This window comes from Pelobates fuscus, chromosome 5 (genome assembly GCF_036172605.1).
Source record: "Pelobates fuscus isolate aPelFus1 chromosome 5, aPelFus1.pri, whole genome shotgun sequence".
Classification (NCBI taxonomy): Eukaryota; Metazoa; Chordata; class Amphibia; order Anura; family Pelobatidae; genus Pelobates; species Pelobates fuscus.
The window spans coordinates 314,051,363-314,073,530 of record NC_086321.1 but is presented as its reverse complement, the minus strand read 5'-3'; the positions used below and the strand labels follow the sequence as shown (position 1 = coordinate 314,073,530).

Sequence of the window (22,168 nt, the reverse complement as noted above, 5' to 3'; positions counted from 1 at the left end):
ACACTGTATTGTCTCAGAAAATACAGTGTTTACATGAGAAAGGCTGCAGGGAGTTATAGTTCTCACTTGAACAACCTCATTAAGCTGAAGTTGTTCAGGTTACTATAGTGTCCCTTTAAGCAGAGAACCATTTTCATGCAATATGGGGAAGAAAACGAAAAAGAGTGAAATAGTTTAATGCCTTTGACGAGGTATGAAAACATTAGATATTTCATGAAAACCTATGCGTGATCATCGCACTATTAAAAGATTTGTGGCTGATTCAGAGCACAGACGGGTTTGTGCAGATAAAGGCACATTGAGGAAGATTTCTGCCAGATCCATGCATCAGATCAAGGGAGCAGCTGCTAAAATACTATTACATAGCAGGAAACAGATATTTGAAGCTGCTGGTACCTCTGGAGTCCCACGGACATCAAGGTGTAGAGTCCTCCAGAGTCATGCAACTGTGCATAAACCTTCTATTCGGCCACCACTAACCAATTTCCAAACAGTCCTGTTCACTGATGAGTGCTGTGCAACCCTGGATGGTCCAGATAGATGGAGTAGTGGATGGTTGGTGGACGGCAAGCCTGTTCCAACAAGGCTGCGACATCAGCAAGGCGGAGATGACCTCTGCAAAGTATGTGGAGTTTCTGACTGACCACTTTCTTCCCTGGTATAGAAGGAAAAACTATGCTTTCCGTAATAAAATCATCTTCATGCATGACAATGCACCATCTCATGCTGCAAAGAATACCTCTGCATCAATGGCTGCTATGGGGATAAAAGGAGAGAAAGTCATGGTGTGGCCTCCATTCTCCCCTGACCTCAATCCTATTGAGAACCTTTGGAGTATCCTCAAGCAAAAGATCCATGAGGGTGGGAGGCAGTTTACATCCAAACAGCAGCTCTGGGAGGCTATTCTGACATCTTGCAAACAAATTCAAGCAGAAACTGTCCAAAAACTCACAAGTTCAATGGATGCAAAACTTGTGAAGCTGCTATCAAATAAGGGGTCCTATGTTAAAATGTAACGTGACCTGTTAAAATGTTTAAATAGTTAAAATGTTGTTATAAGTTTGATTGAAATAGCGTTTGATTTCAGTAAATATGCTGCAAACACAACAAATTAAAATTTTCAGTTCTTTACAACCTATAAAGTGATTTTATTACTGTGCGTAATAATTTGGAACAGTGCATTTTACGTTTTTTATGTTTCAAAAAAATACTGTTATCATTAGAAGGTTTGTTCAATAAAATTTGAATTGTACTCTTAATAGTTGATAACATGAGAATTATTATCAATTATTTAGGTAAATCAGAAAAATATAATTTGCATAATAATTTGGAACAAGGTGTAGTTGGAGTGTTGGAGGTCCTCAATGTAATAAGAAACTGAATAACATTGTTAAATTATACAAACCCCTCCCCCCCTTCCTATCTCCCTCTCTCTCTCTCTCTCTCTCATTTTCAGGAGATGCTACATAAAGTACAACAACGTTATTGAAGGAATAAGGTCCTCGAGGTACTGGGTAATAGTAATATAGAAACAAATGTAACCACCTAATACCTTCGGGATAAAAGATCCCTACATACCACATTAAGATTAGAAGCTGAAAAAAAGGTATAGGGCTGCAATCTCCTCACTGTCAATCCTAACCCTGCATCATCGATACAATCTCAAACTCTAAACCTCTTTCCAGCAAAATAAATTACATACCCTTGTGCTTCCCAGAAGGAAAAGAAAAATAATAATAAGACTAACTTAAATCATAATGCTAACTGTAACGGAGTTCCCTGTAACCGGATTGGGTACCTCCACTAAGGAGCGCTTCCTAGCTGTAACAGGGGAAAAACCGCAGCACTTCTGCCCACAGTCGCCGTGGCTTGACTAGGGCCCTGGAACGGCTCTCTCCTGGGGAATTCACTCTAGAAACCCCCAGGCACTGGTCAACACTCAGTCCTTAGAGCTCTAGTCCTTACAAGTACTTTCCCCATTGAATCCCCTGCAAGCTGGAACAGCAGACACAGGGGTAAATTTTCCTTCCCTCCAATAACAGGACGACACACAGTTTTGGAGTGCAAGCTGGAATAGATTTTAATGGTGCCACACTTGGCCTTTTATGCCCCCAAGCAAGGGGTACACACACATGGACCTTGCTGGGGACAGGGACACACACTTTCAAACCAATAATAACACATTTATAATGTAAGGCACTCGCGCACAAGGCATACAATCCCTCCCCTCTGCTTTGGAGATAATTGGATCAGATACTGCATTAACCCAATCATCTCCAGACAGAAAAAACACACATTTCTAAAAAGTCCCAAAAATACCCCAAAACACATGATATCCCCTGATAGCCCTGATCTGGGTGACCAACATATCCAAAAATCACCCAGATCAGTTCAGGGGTTCAGAAATTCTATGGAAGTCATTTATTTGACTGACCGCAGGCATGGTCCCATACCCAAAACAGTTAAAGAGAATCAGGGCTTGTGGTCGGTCTAGTTCGGTAGTTTGAAAACGAACAAACTACCGAACAGAGTCAACAGTCTTACACTGGAGCTTGTTCCCTTCATCCAGACAAATTAACTCACTGAACAGTGCCCTTCTAAGTTGAATAGAATCGAACGCAGGCAATGATGGAAGTCCAGCGGTGTTCGGGAGCTTCTGTATCCAATTTTAGTTCCAGGAGATTCATGCCCAAACACCGCTGCCTGCATTCATGCGAACAAGATGGCTGCAACCTTGTGGTTGTCTATAGGAATTGTGGCCACCCAGATGAACAATTAGAACAAGCTCCAGGGTGGTTTCTAGTTCATGCGGTTGTTCGGTAAACGAACCATATAATCAATTGCACGAACAGAGACTTTTACATTATTTTTTCACAGGGTCCATAGTCTGTGGGCAGGAGGCTGGCAAGCAGGCTCCTCCAGGAGCTCGTGGCAAACTTGGAGTTGTGTCCAGCAATAAGAAATTGTCTTTTAATTGCTTTTGGAATTTCCTCTCTTCTGTTCCTTACTCTATACAGTTAGGGAATGTAGGTTTTTTGGGGGGAGGGAGTGTTTGTCCCTCCCTATTCTGTATGTGCATGTTTCTTGGTCTTGATCATTTTGACCCCATAGGACAGATGAATCCACACTCTTACTCATGTAGTCTCTCGCTAATCTATGTTTTTCTTTGTCTGCTCCTACCTAGGTAAAGTATTGAGGTATATAAAAGTTTGCTCTATTCCTAATATGTCTATTCCACACTTCTTTATTGGCTTGTTATGTACCTTTTGAGACATGTTTGTGTACCCTTGACTGCCATGCAAAGCACTACAAAAATAAAGAATAATAAAAAAAAAACTGAGAACTGGTGGATCAAAAAATAGACATATTACCTGGCCTTAATGTCATTTAAAGATAGAGACAAAGTCAGTAATAGCCACAGTCAGGATTAGAGAAATATGCATATACAAATAAACAAGCCGGGTCAGGATCCCAGAAATATTCAACGTCAATAGGTTTGGATTAAAACATTGGATTAAAAGTCAACTCGGAAAAGTCAATGTTAAAAAGGTCACATTCAGTCAGTGTCTTACACACAATCCATGGGGACCGGTGCGAAACTGATCCGTGGGATCATCACAAGGGGCCCGGTCACGCTGTTAAAGCGCTCAACGCTAACTGGGCCCCCTGACAATCCATACCCAACGGGTGGCCCTAACAGCATCGACCACCCGATGGACCCCTTGGACGGCGGCCCCGGCAGATAACCGCGCGGGCCAAGGGCACAAAAGATGGTTGCAGCCCGGTGGCCGCCCTGCGGACCCCTGCGACCAGGCCCCCTAGAGTGACGGGCCCAGTCGCAGATGCGACCCCTGCAACCGCGGTATGTATGCCACTGCATTCAGTCATGGGAGCACTGGAAAGGGGAACGAACATCTTAGGACACTAGAATACAAAGGTGGGCTACAGCCTCACCCAATTCTTCTGAATATTAAAATATTAGGTGATGCCTTGATCTCTGTTTGCACATTAATGAAGGAATGAGACAGAAGGCAGAATCAGTACTTCCTTGCCAGCTAAGGACTGAGTTTGTGCATGCATTGGTGATTTTCAAGTTCAATGTTCTCCAGAGCTGTGCAGGCAAGTGGGATATTGCCTAGGTGGCTGCAGTTTATGAAGGCAGACAGCCAAACTTTAATAGGCATATGTGATGTTTCTAGATATGCTTACAAGTGACCACATGGTAAAATGAGACAGTGTTCAAGAAATTGTTGACACATGCCACTTGTCATTGGTGCCAATAGATTCATGGGATATGGGAAACACCTCTTAAGCATGCACACATGACTGTGACTGCTCCATTTTGCGGCCATAGCTGTCTGTATCCTCCCAGGCCCTTCCTCTCTTGCGAGCTCAGCTATCAGAGCTTTGCCTCATGTTACCACGGCGACACTCCGACACTGCACTCTGCTGGGACTCACGATAAGAGCCTGGGCAGCCATAAGCGTGCAAACAGAACTTGCTAGACCACCAGGAAATGTGTGTTACCTCTCCCTGACACAGGTAAGAGACAGGGAGAAGGGAAAATCATACAAAATATACCATCCAATCCCCACAAAGACAGGTAGATACGCACACCACACACTACACATACACAGACATTACATCCCTTACAAAGACAAACTACATGCCCTAAGTGCCTTTAAGACAGTGGTGGAATGGGGGGTAAGTCCTATAGACGGACTCCGGGCAGGCCCCAAACCTTGAGCTGTGTAAAGGGCCCCAATATCTCTGATGGCAGCCCTGGCCATAACTGTCATTGCACCTGTATTGCTGTGCCTAATGCTGTAATGGCATTGGGTACAGCAGTGTACTCAATATTGTAGGTTTAGAGGTGGTAGGTTTACTTTTCTCATGGTTAGGGGACTTAGTGATATCTACTAATCTTGAATCATCCTTAACCCTAACCACATGACCTTATAACCCTTTAAACTGCCCCACTCCAAGCCTAAACTCCCCTAACCCTAAAGCTAAATACTATCTTAATCCTAATCTACTCAAACATTGCCTTTTTTATTCTAACTCTTGACTGCTACCAATCCATACCTTATTCATTAGTGACCTAACCTCAGCTTGTGCTGTCACTAGTTATGCTACATGACCCAATGCCTATAAATCAGGTATACATCTGAATGAGTCCAACAAAAGTTGTTTGAAAAAAATCTGCCTCAGTAAATTGGTCTTATTGGTTCTCCTTCGTCACTCACCTTAATCTGCTACTCAATTTTTTTTTTCACAAATTCTACATCTCACATTTCTTGCACTTTTTTAAATTAAATTCTTAATTTTTCTCATGCCACACATGACTTGTACAAGATGGTGTAAGCAACCGGTCACATAAAACAATATCGTGTTGGCAGTATCCAGGGGCATACCTAGAGCATTTGGCACCCGGGGAAGGTCCTATTTTTGTCTGCAGCTCCATAGACTTCTATTGCAGCCATGTGTGCCGGAGTGGCTGGAGCTGCAAGGGGAATGCTAAGCAAGCTCTCAGGCAGCCCCCCCCACCGGGATCGCAATGGATTGCCGGTCCAGGTAAGTCCAGGAGGCCAGGAAGGCAGGAGGACTGTTGGGTGTACTATACCTCCCTCCGGCATTTAAGGCCTCCCTTTCTAGGATGGCATAGTATGCCTACCGTCTAACAACTAAAGTTGTTTTGGTGACTCTTTAGACTGCTCAGTTTAGCAGGGTAGTAAAATGCTATCAGATAATGCCTAAACAATACATTTTAGACCTTATTTGAGAAATAAAAGGGAAAGGAAAAATAAATGCCGGTAATTGTCCAACCCAGATGACTGTTCAATTAGCTGCTGTTTCAGGTACCACTTGATGAGCTGCTGCAGGAGAAAACAATGTAATCTTTGTTTTTGTTTTCACAGGGGAGCCACAGCAACAGTTTTTCAATGTGAAGAAAAAGGAACTCAAAAACCTTACGCAGCAAAAATAATAAAAAAAACAGTGAGTATAGAATACCAGAATCCAGCCTATGCAATAACGTTGTTTCATCACTGCAAAACATATCAAGAATAGAGGAATTCAGCTTTTTAGTTTTTAGTGAATAACATTTTTTTTACATTTATAAAGGGCTACCAATTCATATTATGTAATTATACTACCTCCCATCTCACAGTGGGATGTTGCTTCTATTTAAAGAGTAATAATAATCAAAGTTTATTTTAATTAACAGTTTGACAGATGCTACTTGCAAAAATATGTCTTAAAACATTGTAATTGCCAGATGAATAGAGACTTTGTCATTTTGGAGTAAATGTACTCATTATTCCTCCCATGTTTCATGTGCAGTCAAACATGATTGTGGAAGAAACCAACCTCGCCACTGTGAACTGGAGAAGCCTGGTTGCTAGCCTCCTGCCCTGCGACTATGGCCCTGGGGTGTATTAACCCTTTAAGAAGTGTATTTGGGCACAATGGATTTTTGAATGCTGTTAAACTGGCACTTTGAATGCCGAAATCATAGAAGTGGCCGCCATTCGACAAACGAACACATGGCGGTGGCCATTTTAACTTATTCGAACGCGGTCAGCGGTGTGTGCAGCCAAATCTATGGAACTGTTTGCGGCTACCCAAATGCAAGAACACCGCTGACCCGTACCTTCTTCAACACTGCGGCTGGAGACTAAGTCCCGTTCGAAGATTCGAACGCTCGTTCGAATGGGACTTAGTCGTTTTCTCGGTGTAAAATAGACCGACCGCACAGCCCAAATCCATGGAACCATTTTGGGCATGAAAATGTGCCTGCGGTCGGTCAAAAGTGACTTATACTTAACTCCCGAACGGCTGGACGGATTCGAATGATTTTTGGGTATGTTTGTATTTGGAATGTGATGATTAATAATATGTAACTTTTATTAATATTGGATGTATGGTTTTAGAGTTATGAAAGTTGGGTAAAAAGTATGTTTAAATTGTACGGCTAATTGGGTTACCTCTCAGGCTAATGGGAGGGAATCTGTGGGATGTAACCAGTGTGTGATAGGGTAATGCATAATTGTATGTGGGCGTCTCCCTTGCAGGGGAGAATCGCATAAAAGCAGAATGTGTGTCATTAAACCTGAGTTCTACTTTACCCTCAATTTGGAGTGCCGTCTCTTATTGGGGGAATCTGCTACAAGGGATTGCTATGCTTGTCATTCTCCCTTGCTAAATCACTGCTAAGCTCTTGTTCTGCTTGTTCCGGTTCTGTTCTCTGGAGGAGTCTACGGTGGTTATGGTGTCTGCTGCAGTGCTTGGAGTCCTCAGGAAGCGCTAGGAGCATCTTTCAACGGAGGTACCCAGTCGGGGTGCCAGGTGATCCGTTACAATGATTATTCCCTAATCAGTGTAATTATCTGCACATGTATTTCATCTTTAACATTTCTTACTACTTCAGATATGTTATTGCTGTGTGACATGCCAATCAATTTAGATCAGCTTATTTATAGGAAATGATGTCATGAACTGACATACTGAAGAATATGAAACAAAAAAACTGGGAACTTTTTTTGCAATTATATTTTTTATAGAGTAGAGTTTTAGAAGTAAAAGGTTTGAAACGAAAAAGTACAAACAGGAGCAAGATAAAATCAAGTAATAGGATTCCAATTTCGAATTATATGGCTTAATAAAGCAGCACAAAAGTTGACCCACCCTATAACAAAGGCTGACATTTTGACATTTTCTTTATCTGTAGAATATGTATATTTTTTTCTGTTAAAGGGACACTATAGTCACCAAAACAACTTTAGCTTAAGGAAGCCGGTTTAGTGTATAGATCATGATCCTGCAGTCTCACTGCTCAAATCTCTGCGATTTAGGAGTTAAATCTCTTTTGTTTCTGTCCATGCAGCCCTAGTCACACCTCTCCTGGCTGTGCCTCACACACCATGCATGAAAAAAAAATGGTTTCACTTTCAATTAGATGTAACTTACTTTAAAAGTTCCTATTGCCTGCTCTCTAAAGTGAACTTTAGTTATACACAGAACGCTTCTGTGGGGTTTAGCAAGCTATCAACTGTGCAGGGGATCATACATTTTAAATTAAATAGAATTTGCAATGAAGGAACTGTAAACATTAGCTGACTCTTTACAGGAAGTGTTTAGGAAGGCTGTGCAAGTCACATGCGGGGGTGGGGGGATGACTAGGGTGCATAAGTAAAGTGATTTAACTCCTAAATGGCAGATAATTGATCAGTGACACTGCAGGGAAATGTTCTATACACGAAAACTGCTTCAATAAGCTAAAGTTGTTTTGGTGACTATAGTGTCCCTTTAACTACTAAAGTAGCAGTGGTCCCCGCACAATGTTTTGCAGTAGAGTAGCTATACAAATCTAAACTCAAACAAACTTTTTAAATGCTAAGTAGGACTATTTAAAGAAAAAAAGGCATATTCATTATTTGTTTGAAAAACAAAAAAAATCGTAAAAATATATTTTTGAAATGTGAGATGCATAGGATGCACAGGTTGCATATAAATATAAAAAAAACCCAGCAATTTTGTGGTTGTATATACACATCTCTGATCTAGCTACCTTTGGCGCCAAAGGTAGCTAGATCAGAGAGGTGTATATACTCCACCTGCAGTAGCTTTAGTTATATTTAGCCAGCTTTCTCGATCTGTATTAGTACTTTTCTTTTGCCGGGTTAGGGCTATGAAATATTTGGGTTAAGATTTTTAGGGGTTCTGGTTTCGGGTGTGGGGCATGTGAATCCGTTCTCTATTGCCTGTGTGGGGGACTCGGTTAGATTAATCCGTCCCTACTATACCTACCTTATATACCAGAATTTCACCTACAACAAAGTGACAGTTAACTTTGTATCATTTTTCTTCGGAATTACAATTCAGCAGAGCTATACCCTAAGATTTCATTTATTACAGAGTGACAATTAACTTTGTATCATTCCTTTCCGGAATTACTATTAAGCTGAGCTATACTAGCGACTTTATTACAGACTCCCCTCTCTCTGCTCCAGATGGGATATTTATTTATTTATTCTTCTCCCTCAGATATCATTTAACCTTGCTACACTGGACAATGCAAGAATTCTCCCTAGTGTTTATCAACCAGGGTCCTGTTGGGGATATACTACATATATCTAAGAGCAAATAGGGAGCATCCAAACAAAGTTGCTACTGTACAAGCAGACTATAGGGATTCATTTTCCTTTCAAGATTGTATCACTTCTATCCAAGTGATACCTTTAGGATTAGTATCCCTAATAAGGAGTTAATACTTCACCTCTCTATTTTCTATTTTATTATTTTTTGTTGTGTTGCACCCTTTTCAATTATATATTTTACAATTAGAAACTATTAAAAGTTATATTTTATGTGTATTTACCATTATCCACCAGGGGGCGCCCTGTCTTTTCTGACCTTTTAGGTCAGTTTCTTCCTTTTGCACCAGTCAGTAAGCCCACATCCCTGGAATACAAATACAAACCCTTCAAATGTAAAGAACCATGCATCACATGAAACCCTCAACGAAACAGCCAAGGCGCTCGGAGGCGTCTCCAAGGAAGTCCGCCTACAACGAGCTACCGCTGTTTCATCCACATCACAAACTCTCCATTCAGTTGCAAGAAAGGTCTTTGGCCTAGAGGGGTGGTTAGGACACTCCACAGAAAATGCAAACATCATATCACAGGAAGGAACAATATTGTTGTACGCAGAGGGTAAATGTCTTACATGAAGTCCTCACCACTGGAATACAAATACAAATCCTTCAAATGTAAAGAACTATGCACAAAGTGAGACTCTCAACGAAGTAGCCAAGGCAACCTGAGACATCTATAACAAAGTCCAATTGCAGCGAGTTCCCTTGGTCTCTTTCGCCTCTCGAACTCTCTACTCAGCTTCAAGGAGGGTCTTCGGCCTAGATGGGAGGCTTGGACACCCCGCAGGTTGTATACAAAAATGCACACAGTATATAACAGGGAGGGACAATATTGTTGTACTCAGATGGTAAATGTCTTACATGCAGAAATGGTGCGAACGATTCTGTGATCGGGACCACTACCCACTCTCCTCCCCTCCCGCTCCCCCTACTCCCCTCCCCTCAATCCCCTCCTCAACCAATGACATATCTCCTAAAACTTCAGAACTAAATCAGAGGGTTTCTCCACCGCCACGTTTTTTCCCCAATATATATATAGCTCAGTCTCCTGCACAGAGATAAAGACATTACATTATCTTAGAGAAATTTCTAAGAGATATAATCCACATTATCTCTTTAGTCCATAATTTGCATCCCTGCTAAAAGGGGACCACGATACTTACAGATTCTGTTAAGGCTGTTATTGATGAATGTACGCAGATATCTACAATTTCACAACGTCTAACTTTGTATTTCATGTTTAGACCAATACTACATAGCACCATGCTCACTGTCTGATCGTATTGCTAACTTTCATATTGTATCTATTTGTTTTATTTCTTAAGTGAACTGTATATAAGTTAACCTTGTATACCTGTCAGCAATTCTTACTCTATAGAGCTCAGAGTGCCCTTCCCTTGAGGACACACGGAAAGTACTACATAGATACGCAGACATAGCTGGGGAGACTAACCCATAAATAACACCCTTTTGCAAAAAATCATATGATGTGTATAAAAAGTGGTTGGAACAGGTTGAGAAATTACAAGTTAAAAATACCCTCCTATGACGCTAAGCGGCAAACTTTTCATCTTGTGTTTTCATCTTTGAATATTACTGGGCCAACACTATTTTTCACCCCCCCCCCACCCCCTTTCCCGCGGGGAACTTAGATCTGTCTTTTTTTTGTGCTGTTTTTTTGTTTTTTTTTTGCTGTTTTTTTTGTTACGTTTGGTGATGTCTTATATCAATATCCTCAATAAATAAGATTCTTAGTCAAAGGGTGAATATCCTAAAGGACACCAGTATAACTATTACAAAGAGTGAATGTTAATACTAATGGAGTGCATAAGAGAAGCCATATTAAGATAAATTGGGTACAAACATAATCCGTGTCTTCGAGGGCACCTATAATAGGAATCTTATATCCTTATATCTATATCCTAAATAATCTGAGATAATCTGTCTTGTAAATAAACCCTAAAGCGGTGTCATCGAGGGCATCTAAATCGCTGCAATACAGTGAACTTAGGATGGTTGCAACCTGATAACTGATATCTGATATCACTCCACATTAAACTATCTACACATTTACCTACTAACCTCAATACCTATACAGTATTAAATAAGCTGAAAAAATAAATCAGTGAAGATCGGGACCTTTTTTCACCTGGTTTAAGGTTTATTTAGTATTTTAATTACATACAATAAATGTTATGTTTTAACCCCTTAAGGACACATGACATGATTCCCTTTTATTCCAGAAGTTTGGTCCTTAAGGGGTTAATTATAAGAGTGTTACAATCAGGACAGTTCACATCTCTACTTCACTTTCATTGCAATCTTCCCTCTTTCTACTCTCCCTATACAACCAAGCATTCTGCTAGAAATTCCTGCTGCTCTATTACACTGTATGCCTACCTCTAAGTTATCTAAAATAACTACCCCTAAATTCCTTTCCTCAGATGTTGAGGTTAGGACTCTATCAAATATTCTATACTATGCCATTGGGTTTTTAGCTCCAAGATACATTATCTTGCACTTATCCACATTAAACATCAGCCACAGCTCTGACCATTTTTCTAGTTTACCTAAATCATTTGCCATTTGGCTTACCCCTCCAGGAACATCAACCCTGTTACATATCTTTGTATCATCAGCAAAAAGACATACCCTACCATCAAGACCTTCTGCAATATCACTAATAAAAATATTAAAGAGACCTTGCTTCAAATATACTTCATTGACTACAACCCTCTGTTGCCTGTCATTCAGCCACTGCCTAACTCATTTAACAATATTGGAATCCAAACTTAAAGATTGCAGTTTTCTAATAAGTCAATGTCAAAACCTTACTGAAATCTTGGTAGGCAATGTCTACTGCACCACCCTCATCTATTATTTTAGTTACACAATCATACAAATCAATGAGATTAGTTCGGCATGACCTCCCTGAAGTAAACCCATGTTGTCTCTGATCTTGAAATCTGTGTGATTTTAGATGTTCAAAAATCCTATCTTTTAAATGGTTTCCATTACTTTCCCACTACTGAATTAAGGCTTACTGGCCTATAGTTGCCCGACTCCTCCCTACTACCTTTCTTGTGAATAGTCATAACATTCGCTAATCTCCAATCTTCTGGGACTACTCCCATTAACAATGATTGAGACTAAGCTCTTTTAATAACTTTGGGTGTATTCCATTAGGCCCCATTGACCTATTTATCTTTACTTTTGACAGTTGAAATAAAACCTCTTCCTCTGTACACTCACAAGTAACAAATTACTCATTTGTTCCTTTTCCTTACTGGGCACACGCTCTCATTCAATTAGATTAAATATGTGTATGTATCTAAGGGAAAGAGCTGACTTTCATGCCATGATATAGATATCAACAGTTGCATCATCATGTGAACAAATAGCTCTTGCACTCCCTTGTGAGTAGCTGCCCTGAATAATGATGAAGGTGTTAATCACATAAAACTAAGAAAATAGACCTTGATGACTTATGGGAACAGTGTCTTTATCCACCTTCCTTAAAGGGACACTCTGGTCACTTCATCTCACATTTTATAGTGCCTCAAATCCACTTGCACTGTCCTCCATTCACTGTTCACTGGTGGCAGGGTTAAAAGCTTAGCCATTACAATTCATACTAGCGATGGGCGGCTATGATAGGTTGAGGGTGATCAGCTGACACTTGCAGCCAATCACTGGCAGCAATCACTGCTTGTGCTAATACAAAAGCATTACCCTGAGCGTCACAGAATGGAAACAGGCTCCTGGGGACCTTCAACCAAAAGAAAACAAAATTCTGAACTTTGGAACAGCACATGGGGACTCCAGGAACTCTTTTGTGCAATACATCACCTAGAGGCCTGGCAAAGCATCAGGGACAATGCCGAGGGTTGCCTACCCCCTGGCTTGCTGTATTCCTTTAAAATTGTGAGTCTTGAAATGTATGTTTCACTGGTCATACTGAAAGAATCAGAAAGACCCAGTCAACGACACCTGGGGTCATGGAGAAGCAAACTAGGATGTAAAAAAGATTGTCATTTTATAATGGTGCATTTATTATACATTTTAACAAATGATAACACATAGTCTAGTTATGCTAGCTTATTTGTACACTTACAAATATTGTATTTTGTTCCATTTAGATTGATAAAAAGATTGTAAGAACAGAAATCGGAGTATTACTTCGTCTCTCACATCCAAATATTGTAAGTAAGAATGCTCATAATTTAAGCCAGATTTTTTACTATTATGCAGTTTGATGTATGGTTTCTTGTGTATTCTTACTCAGTGAAGCAAAGTTTGATAAATGTAATCTTGTTCTATAAGCCATATTTAAATGCCAGAAGCCAGTATCCATCCCAAAATAGAACTTCCTTGATTCGTATTTTCATGACACCCGAGTCACAGATACTCTTTTACCCGCTTAGCCCAAACCTCACATTTTGCATCAATTATTCACTATTATTATTCATCACTATTAAATGCACATTGGCAAGTTACACAGCAACATCTCAGATCATCATCACTCCCAGATTAAATTCCATTGAAGCTCTCCTTACAGTGACTATAGTTATTGTTTTTTACAAAGGCAATTGCATCTCTCAGGCTGAGCTCTCTTGATTTATCCCAGGGCTAGATGGATCCTGCAACCAAAGACGTCCGAAGACTTTGTCACTGGGATCCCTAAAAATCCAAACAGGACATAAATTCCAAAAGGAACTGATAACAAAACTTAATTTTTCTCGGGACTAGCCCATAGACTAATAGACATGTAGATTGATGTGACAACCTAAATAAAATAACCAAATAACCAAATCATAGCAGACAACATACAACAACTTATTATAACATAATTACATAATTATAAGAGGGTGGGAAAGATAATTAAAACAAAATATCTCTCCTGTCTGCAGAATTAGTAATATGCAAATCTACCATAATATGCAAATTAGCATGCCTTGCTATTTAGGTAGTGCATATAGCTGTTACAAACAGACAGCACTACACAGCCTCCATAGCCAAATCCCCCTAGTCTTTAGTAAGCATCAGCAGGACAGGAGAGCACACAAACAATTAACAATAAATACATAATACACATACATTACACATACCCTGCACCTACAATTGGCACAGGGTGACTTAAACATAGGAGTAATCCAGGGATCTAATTGAAGTGCCAATCCTATGTTCCCAGTGATGGTGACTACCGTCACAGGTAATAACTAAATAATTAACTAATAGGTAACTCTGCACTCACTATAATTTCTTCAGCAGGATTTAAGTAGTCAAAAGTGAAACTATATTATTGCTGTGGCAGGAATCCGGTAGTTACATAGCTTTTCTAATGTCGGAGGGAATATAACATTACACAATCCCACAGTGGAGTGGTGAAATTTTCCCATTTGTAAGAACTGAGATATTTGTTTTTAGAGGTGTTGCTTGTCAAGAGATGCCCAAAGCTTGAGACTAAAAAATATTTGGTGTCCCCCTTTCTAAAGACAGACATACAAACACACATATACAGATGGGTGCACACAATCACAGACAGATAGAGGCAGGGATAGACAGACACAGAGAAGTACACACAGACACACACAAACACTGATACAGACAGGTACATACAGACAAAGACATGTACATTTACTTTTCATTATTTCTGCATTGGACACCCATGAGAAATTATTTTTAGAAAGTGCTGTTAAGCTTCTTTAGAAATGTGTCTGCTCTAACAACCATAAGAGTTTTATTTAAGCATTGTGATATCTATTTCAGATTAAGCTGAAGGATATATTTGAAACACCTTTAGAAATAGCAATTATTCTTGAACTAGTGACTGGAGGGGAATTATTTGACAGGTAAATATTAATTTTGAAGGTATTAAATATGAGATCACATGTTGGTAATTATTGTTGTTGTTTTTTATTCATAATGAAGCAATCTCGCAAATGCCCAAACACTATTTTATTGCAAACTAATGCTCTAAGAGTACATTATAAATCCAGTATAAGGCATTTATGAGTGGATATTTAAAAGAAAAAACTGAATTGTGGTGCTTGCAGAAGTAATTATATTAATTATTTCATCTAGCCACCTTTAGCTGTAATAACAGCTTTAAAAGGACCAATTCACACCCAAAAACACTGCGGTGCTTTATGGATGTAGCATATCCTATGTTAAGCCCAGTTTATAAAAGTGCCGATATTTATGAGAAATCTGAACTTATATAAACAAATTATGGAACACCTCATGGCTGTTAATCAAGCATCTCCGTGCAAGAACCTATGGTCAACATGGAGCCGAAACAGCAACTCCCTGGGCAGATGAACCGGAACTCCGTGGGAGATGTAGTCCTCCGTTAGAACATGAAAAGAACCAATGCACAATGGTGCCAAATCCGATTATGAAGCTGAAAGGAACAGAGAAACAACTGGTAAAATATGTTTCTGGACAGCAAAATATATGATACGTTATTAAATAGAGTAATAAGCAGAATAGTAACTTTTAAAAAGTGCATCCCCCGTAGTATTATAATTCCAGGAGAAATAAAAGAAACATATGAGGGAGGGCACAAACATAAATCGGGTGGGATAATAATCGCCTCTGTTTCCTTAATAAAATCATGACTTTATGTCATGAAATTAGTACAATCTGTTAATTTTATTAAAGGACACAGAGGTTCATATTACGCTAGTTCAAAGCTGTGAAACTACCAATATTTAATGACCCCCTTTTTAAAGACAGACATACAAACAGAAAAATAAGAAACTGGACGAAAATAAAATTCTCAAAGTGGATTCACGGGACCAATCAGCAGCCCGGAGGAGGTCTTCTAGTCTGCATCCCTTGGCGAAAGTTTAGATGCCATTCCCCATACGCTGAAGTGTCGATGCCAGCCGACATCATGATCCATTTGACCCAATGAGATAAAGTGACTATAGAAACATAATGATAAGGTTGTGGAAGTGCCAAAAATAATTCCTGACGTGATGGTTCACGATTTAGAGAAGTCCTAGATTCATATGCTTTGAGACAGTTCAGCAGACATATATTCAAAAATTACTAGGAAACCCCTATTATCCAGTTTATACTACTAGTAAGGGTTGGTCAGCATTGGTGGTACAAATTCCACCCTAGAGATTAACCCTAATTAACTTAGAATGATTAGATTTCAAAAGATCTCAAAAGGATTTCCCTAGATTGATATTTATAAGGAACACTTTACAGTCCTAAGAGTGAATGCAGCCGTGATAGAATGAAGGGAAATAGATACAATTTGGTAACAGAGTAATTCACTTTGTTGCTTATTCAGTAATGTATTTGGCTTTATTTATTAGTTGCCAAAATGAAAACGGACATAAAGTGTACTCTCTGTTTACAAATTAAACTCTCTGTTTACCAATTAAATTAGGGTGTCTATTAACGTAATGGGAGTATCAATAATTCCTCTAAAGAATATGAATCAGACTCCCATTTCCCATTGTTTTATAGTAATAGAATACAGTTATCTAGTCCAATCCCAGGATGGGGATCTGCTCTCAACAAGATTAGAAAGGAAAAGATTCACTAAACAGTTTTAGTGAATTTTTAAGGTTAGGGGTTTTATAAACCAAATAGAATACCACTTTGAGGCATCCCCTGGTTCTTTCCCTTCTGACAGGGTGAAGATCGGATATTTAATGAACCAACTATCCGGTAAAGCCCTAGCATGGGCCAATCCCTTATGAGAAAGTGGTAGGACTGTAGCTTACAACTTGTAGCAGTACTTACCCTCTCCAGGGGCCGGCCGGGGTCCTCTCTTCTCGCCGCGCGCGCGGCTCATCCGACAACGTGATCAGGAAGGCGGGCAGTGACCGCGAGAAGCGGTCACGTGTTCCGCCTGACACTAAGAGTGTGCCGCGTGTCTCGGGCGCACTCTTAAAGGGACAGTGGTAGACCAAATTAGAATCAGTCTCCCATTGGCCCCTGTCATGCCACGTTCCCCATACACTCACGTTTTGGGGGCGTGGAAATGACAGGGGCCAATCAAAGTGAACACTAGGGTATTTATACTCACCTGTTTCCTTTGTACCTTGCCCTATCGTGGTTTCTGTTCAGTTCCCTTTAGTGCTTGTATCGTTCAGTTGTTTTTTTGGTGCTTGACCTTGGCTTTGTTCCTGACTCCGTTCTCTCTTTATCCTTGCTTGTCTATCCGCCGGTTTGCTCTCCTGTGTACCAGTCCCTGGCTTGTTCTACTTTACGCTGTCTCTCCGTTCCCTTGAGCTCGGCTTGTTCTGTACTCTGTCTTTTCTTGTACTCGTCTAAGTCCGGCCATTCTAAGGTCCGGTAAGACGAATCCTGTTTTCTTGTCTCTTGACTATCTGGACTATTCCTGCGTGTTGGGGTATATTACCGTGACACAACTACTAGGAACTCATTACTGAATTCAAGAGATCATTTGAACCTCTTGGGAAAGTTAAGAAGGCAGCCAAGGCGTTAATGGAGATAAAACAGGGCAATAGGGGGGCGGAGCCTGACCGGGGAGCTGAACAGACACGTTTACTGAGAGCTCTTGAGCCTGAGCCCGGTTTTCGGCAGAAATCAGTGGATAATCGACAATCCCTGCACCCCAATTCACCTTGCCTTGTCACACAGGGGCAGGGGTACCGGGGGACACCTTGAAAGCCTACATACCCGCTGTGATGCTGAACCGGAGGGCCGAGGCCTACATCTCGCAGAGCTGGAGAGAGACGGCCGCTCTCCCAGCTCACCAAACCTCACAGCACCCGCAGTATCGGACCTCCCTCCCCCCCCCAGGACCGGCGGGGTTATCCCGGTCCCCATCAGCATGTATCATCAGCCCACAAATGATGCAAAAACCGACGACACTCCACAGCATGTTCTGCACCAGCAAGCTGTATACCGCAAAATGGCGACCACAACCCTTAACGCAGAGCCTGCATACACTCAGCCCCTTCACAAACGCCTGGAGGCTCTATTGAACAGTTTTTGGGAGAAACTGGAGCAGCGGCAAGTACAACGAACCCCCAACCAACCTGCAGTAGTGGGGAAGCGGGTGGCCGCGAGCCGGAGAAGGCAGACCCCGGACATGGCCGCCATATACTCACTGGCGGAGTGCCCTTCTAGGCTGGGGCCCAACAGGAGATTCTCTCCAAAACACCGACCACACCGCAGGAGGGTCGACCGCCGCCGGCGGCGGAGAACCATCAGGGCCCTCCACAGCGCCCACAACGGGAAAGACCCAGCCCCGAGAGGTACCCGAGTCTGTGGACACGAGGTGTGGGCCCAATGTAAAGCCTGGAGCTGGGGAGAAGCTTCACACCGCACTCAATCCTCCCTCACGTTCACCCACCTGACACCTCCGCTGCTGAACAACCGACCATCCCTCCGTCCAACACCAACCTTGATCCTGACCGGAATCGGCTGAATGCTTCCAAGACCTCAGAAATAATAGGCCAGACCACAAGCTGACGGACACTTACAACATGGCGCAATATTACCCCGGCAACCTACTTAAGGGACATGATAGTCCTCATATTTTGCGTTACCAATTACTACACTTAGGTTTTTACTAGTTATTTAAGCTGTGTAATTTAATCATGCAGCCACCAGGTGGCATTTCCCAGTATCTTTCCGCTGTAATCGTAAGAGACGCACCCCTGATCTGCTCAAATAGGCATATTACTGGGGGTAAATATGTTGGACTGCTACTGCATCCAGACTAAAACTAAGCTAACTTTCAGTAGACTAGGCAGACGTATAACCATTTTTCCATGCTTGCGCCCATTCTTTTAATTTCTGCGACCAGGATCGCACCTAGCCATAATACCAAGCACCCACCTGCCTAACCCACAGACTGACAAGCAATTAACTTGCTGTCTAAACCTGTAAGCCACTCACGTTTCAAGATTAACCGTATGGTTTTTGCAGAGCTACCCTCTTAACTAATCCATTATACATGCTATTCCAACCTGTCGATTTAATCGCCTACAGCATGCCTACGGTGTTATATAGCTTACAGACTCTTTATATTAATAACTTACCTAGATAGGCACTGTTTTTGGTTAAATTTGTTATGCCGTTATATATTTGTTCTTCACATACAAAAAAAAAAATGAGGCTGACGAATCTCTAAGATAATATGTATTGCGATGTGACATTCCCGACATGTACAACTTATTATTGTCTTCCCTTCTTTATTCTGTACCCGAAACCTAATATGCCTCAATAAAACAAAGATTGACTAAAAAAACAAACAAAAAAAAAAAAAACAGGGCAATAGATCCGTTGCAGACTACACCATAGAATTCCGCACACTAGTGGCCAAGGTAGATTGGACAAATAGTGCTTTGGTAACAGCTTTTTCAGAAGGGCTCTCTGAGGCTTTATTAGATGAAACAGCCGCAAAAGACCTACCTGATTTATTGGAAGACTATATTATTTATATGGTGTATATAGATAATCACCTTAGGGAGAGGGCTAAGACCAAAACATGGACTATCTGTTCCTGTTTCCCCGACTCCTCGTATGACTCGGAACCTGAGAAACAGTATCGTAGGGCTGAGGGTTTATGCCTGTATTGCGGTAAAAAGAGACATTTAAGTCTAAACTGCCCAATATGTCCGGAAAACCTCTGCACCTAAGTACCGTTAGAGGACCGGCCTTAGGTGTAATGAGATCGTCCTCTTTCATGCCTCATAACAGGTTCCTCCTCTCGGTTATCATGCATAGGGGTGTCCATAACATTCCTTGCAAAGCTCTTGTCGATTCAGGCACTGAGAACTTTATAGACAAAAAATTTGTTAACAACCTTCTTATCCCTCTGAGGGAGAGATCCACACCTTTGGCCATTGAGGCCATAGATGGTAGACCCCTCCAGACACCCCGTATAACCCATTAGACCCTTCCGCTATCCTTGCCCGTAGGAATGTTACATAGGGAGGATATTGCTCTCCAAGTCATTTCAACCCCATCATGTCCTATCATTCTTGGGTTTCCCTGGTTGGTGCGGCATAATCCGGTCTTAGATTGGGTTATGGGTGAAATTCATACTTGGGAACTAGCTGCAAGGATCAATGTCTTTTCTCCGTCAAACCTATAGGTTGTATTAACGTGCCAACGACTGATCCTTTATCCACAGTAGTTGCTTATGACTTATGACCTTACGACTGTGCTATAGACCTTCTGCCAGGTACTATGCCACCCAGAGACCGGGTGTATCCTTTGTCCCCTCATGAGAGTGAAATCAGGGAAGAGTATATACAGAACGCTCTTTCCAAGGGTTTCATACATAGATCTTCCTCTCCTGCAGATGCAGGGTTTTTCTTTGTGTCAAAGAAAGAGGGAGATCTACAACCATGCATTGATTATAGAGTTCTTAACAAGATTACTATAAGGAACGTATATCCTATTCCCATTATCACGGAATTATTTGATAGACTTAAAGGGGCCACTGTGTTTACCAAATTGGACATTAGGAGTGTGTGCAATCTGGTCAGGATAAAGGAAAATCATGAATGGAAGACCACGTTTTACACAAGAAGTGGGCATTACGAATATCTTGTAATGCCTTTTGGGTTGTGTAATGCTCCTACGGTTTTCCAAGACCTGATAAATAATGTCTTAAGGGAGTATATCCATTTGTGTGTTCTAGTCTATTTAGATGACATACTCATTTATTCTCCAGACATTACCACTCACTATGTTCATGTCTCTCAGGTACTCACTACGCTGTTACGCAATTGCTTATATTGTAAATTGGAGAAATTATCTCAGCCAAAGGTTTTGAATTGGATCCCAAAAAACTAGAGGCAGTCTTGCAATGGCCCAGACCTAAGGGTCTTAAAGCCATTCAAAGGTTCATCAGATTCGCTAATTACTACCGCAGGTTTTTAAAGGGATTCTCCTCTGTCATTTCTCCCATTGCTAGTCTCACACGTAAAAGTGCTGAAACTCATGTCTGGCCTCCTGCAGCCCTGTCTGCCTTTGATCAACGTAAATCCCTCTTTTCTACTGCCCCTTTCATACATACTGTTCCTTCCAAGCCTCTTGTGCTAGAGGTTGATGCTTCTGAGACAGGAGTAAGAGCTGTCCTCTCTCAACAACAGTCTCAAAACACTCCACTTCATCCTTGTGGCTTCTTCTCCAAAACGTTATCCCCTGCAGAAGTTAATTATGATATAGGGAACAGGGTTTTTTTGGCCATAATCCTAGCATTGAAAGAGTGGAGATATCTGGTGGAGGAAGCTAAAGTACCCATAATGATCATCACTGACCATAAGAATTTGGCTTACATAAGTGAGGCAAAACGCTTCATCTAGACAAGCAAGATGGCCCTTGTTTCTTTCTCGTTTTAATTTTATTATCAAGTATAGGCCTGGTTCTCGTAACACTAAGGCGGACAATTCGAAACCGACTCTGATCAGGATCTAGTAATCGTTCCTATTATACCACCGGAACGTATAGTGGCTACCAATATATTAACCAATGTCCTCCTCCTTGATGGACAAAGTACATGCAGCCCAAACACAGGCCCCTGACAATAAACCCAACAATAAATTGTATATTTCACCTACGGAGAGAATAGAAATACTCTCTTTGAATCATGATACCAAATCAGCTGGCCATCCTGGGATTTGGTAAACCTTGTCCTCCATTTCTAGACAGTTTTAGTGGCCTTCTTTACATGCAGATGTTACTGATTATGTTCAGGCATGGACTGTTTGCACTATGACCAAAACCCCTCGTAAACTACCTTGTGGTCTCTTACAGCCACTCCCTGTCCCTGAAGAACCTTGGTCCCACATTGCAATGGACTTCATTGTAGATCTACCACCATCTAAGGGACATACCACCATTTTAACTGTGGTAGATTGTTTCACGAAAATTATCCATTTAATTCCTCTCTGTAAACTGCCTACCTCTGTTGAGTTGGCCCAGATCTTTATTAAAGAGATAAATAGATTACATAGGTTGCCACAAGAAATTGTATCTGATAGAGGGACACCGTTTATATCACAA

The 22,168-nt window shown here is 41.1% G+C and overlaps 1 protein-coding gene across 2 annotated transcripts in view; it reads left to right on the top strand.

The window, feature by feature from the left end:
* Positions 1-22,168, top strand: part of LOC134611553 (calcium/calmodulin-dependent protein kinase type IV-like) — a 131,261-nt gene that overhangs the window by 6,253 nt on the left and 102,840 nt on the right. For both annotated transcript variants that reach the window (XM_063455537.1, XM_063455536.1), the window contains exons 3-5: positions 5,919-5,997; positions 13,294-13,356; positions 14,924-15,006. In XM_063455537.1, coding sequence (XP_063311607.1) covers positions 5,919-5,997; positions 13,294-13,356; positions 14,924-15,006 — 225 coding nt within the window. The remainder of the gene's footprint in view (positions 1-5,918; positions 5,998-13,293; positions 13,357-14,923; positions 15,007-22,168) is intronic.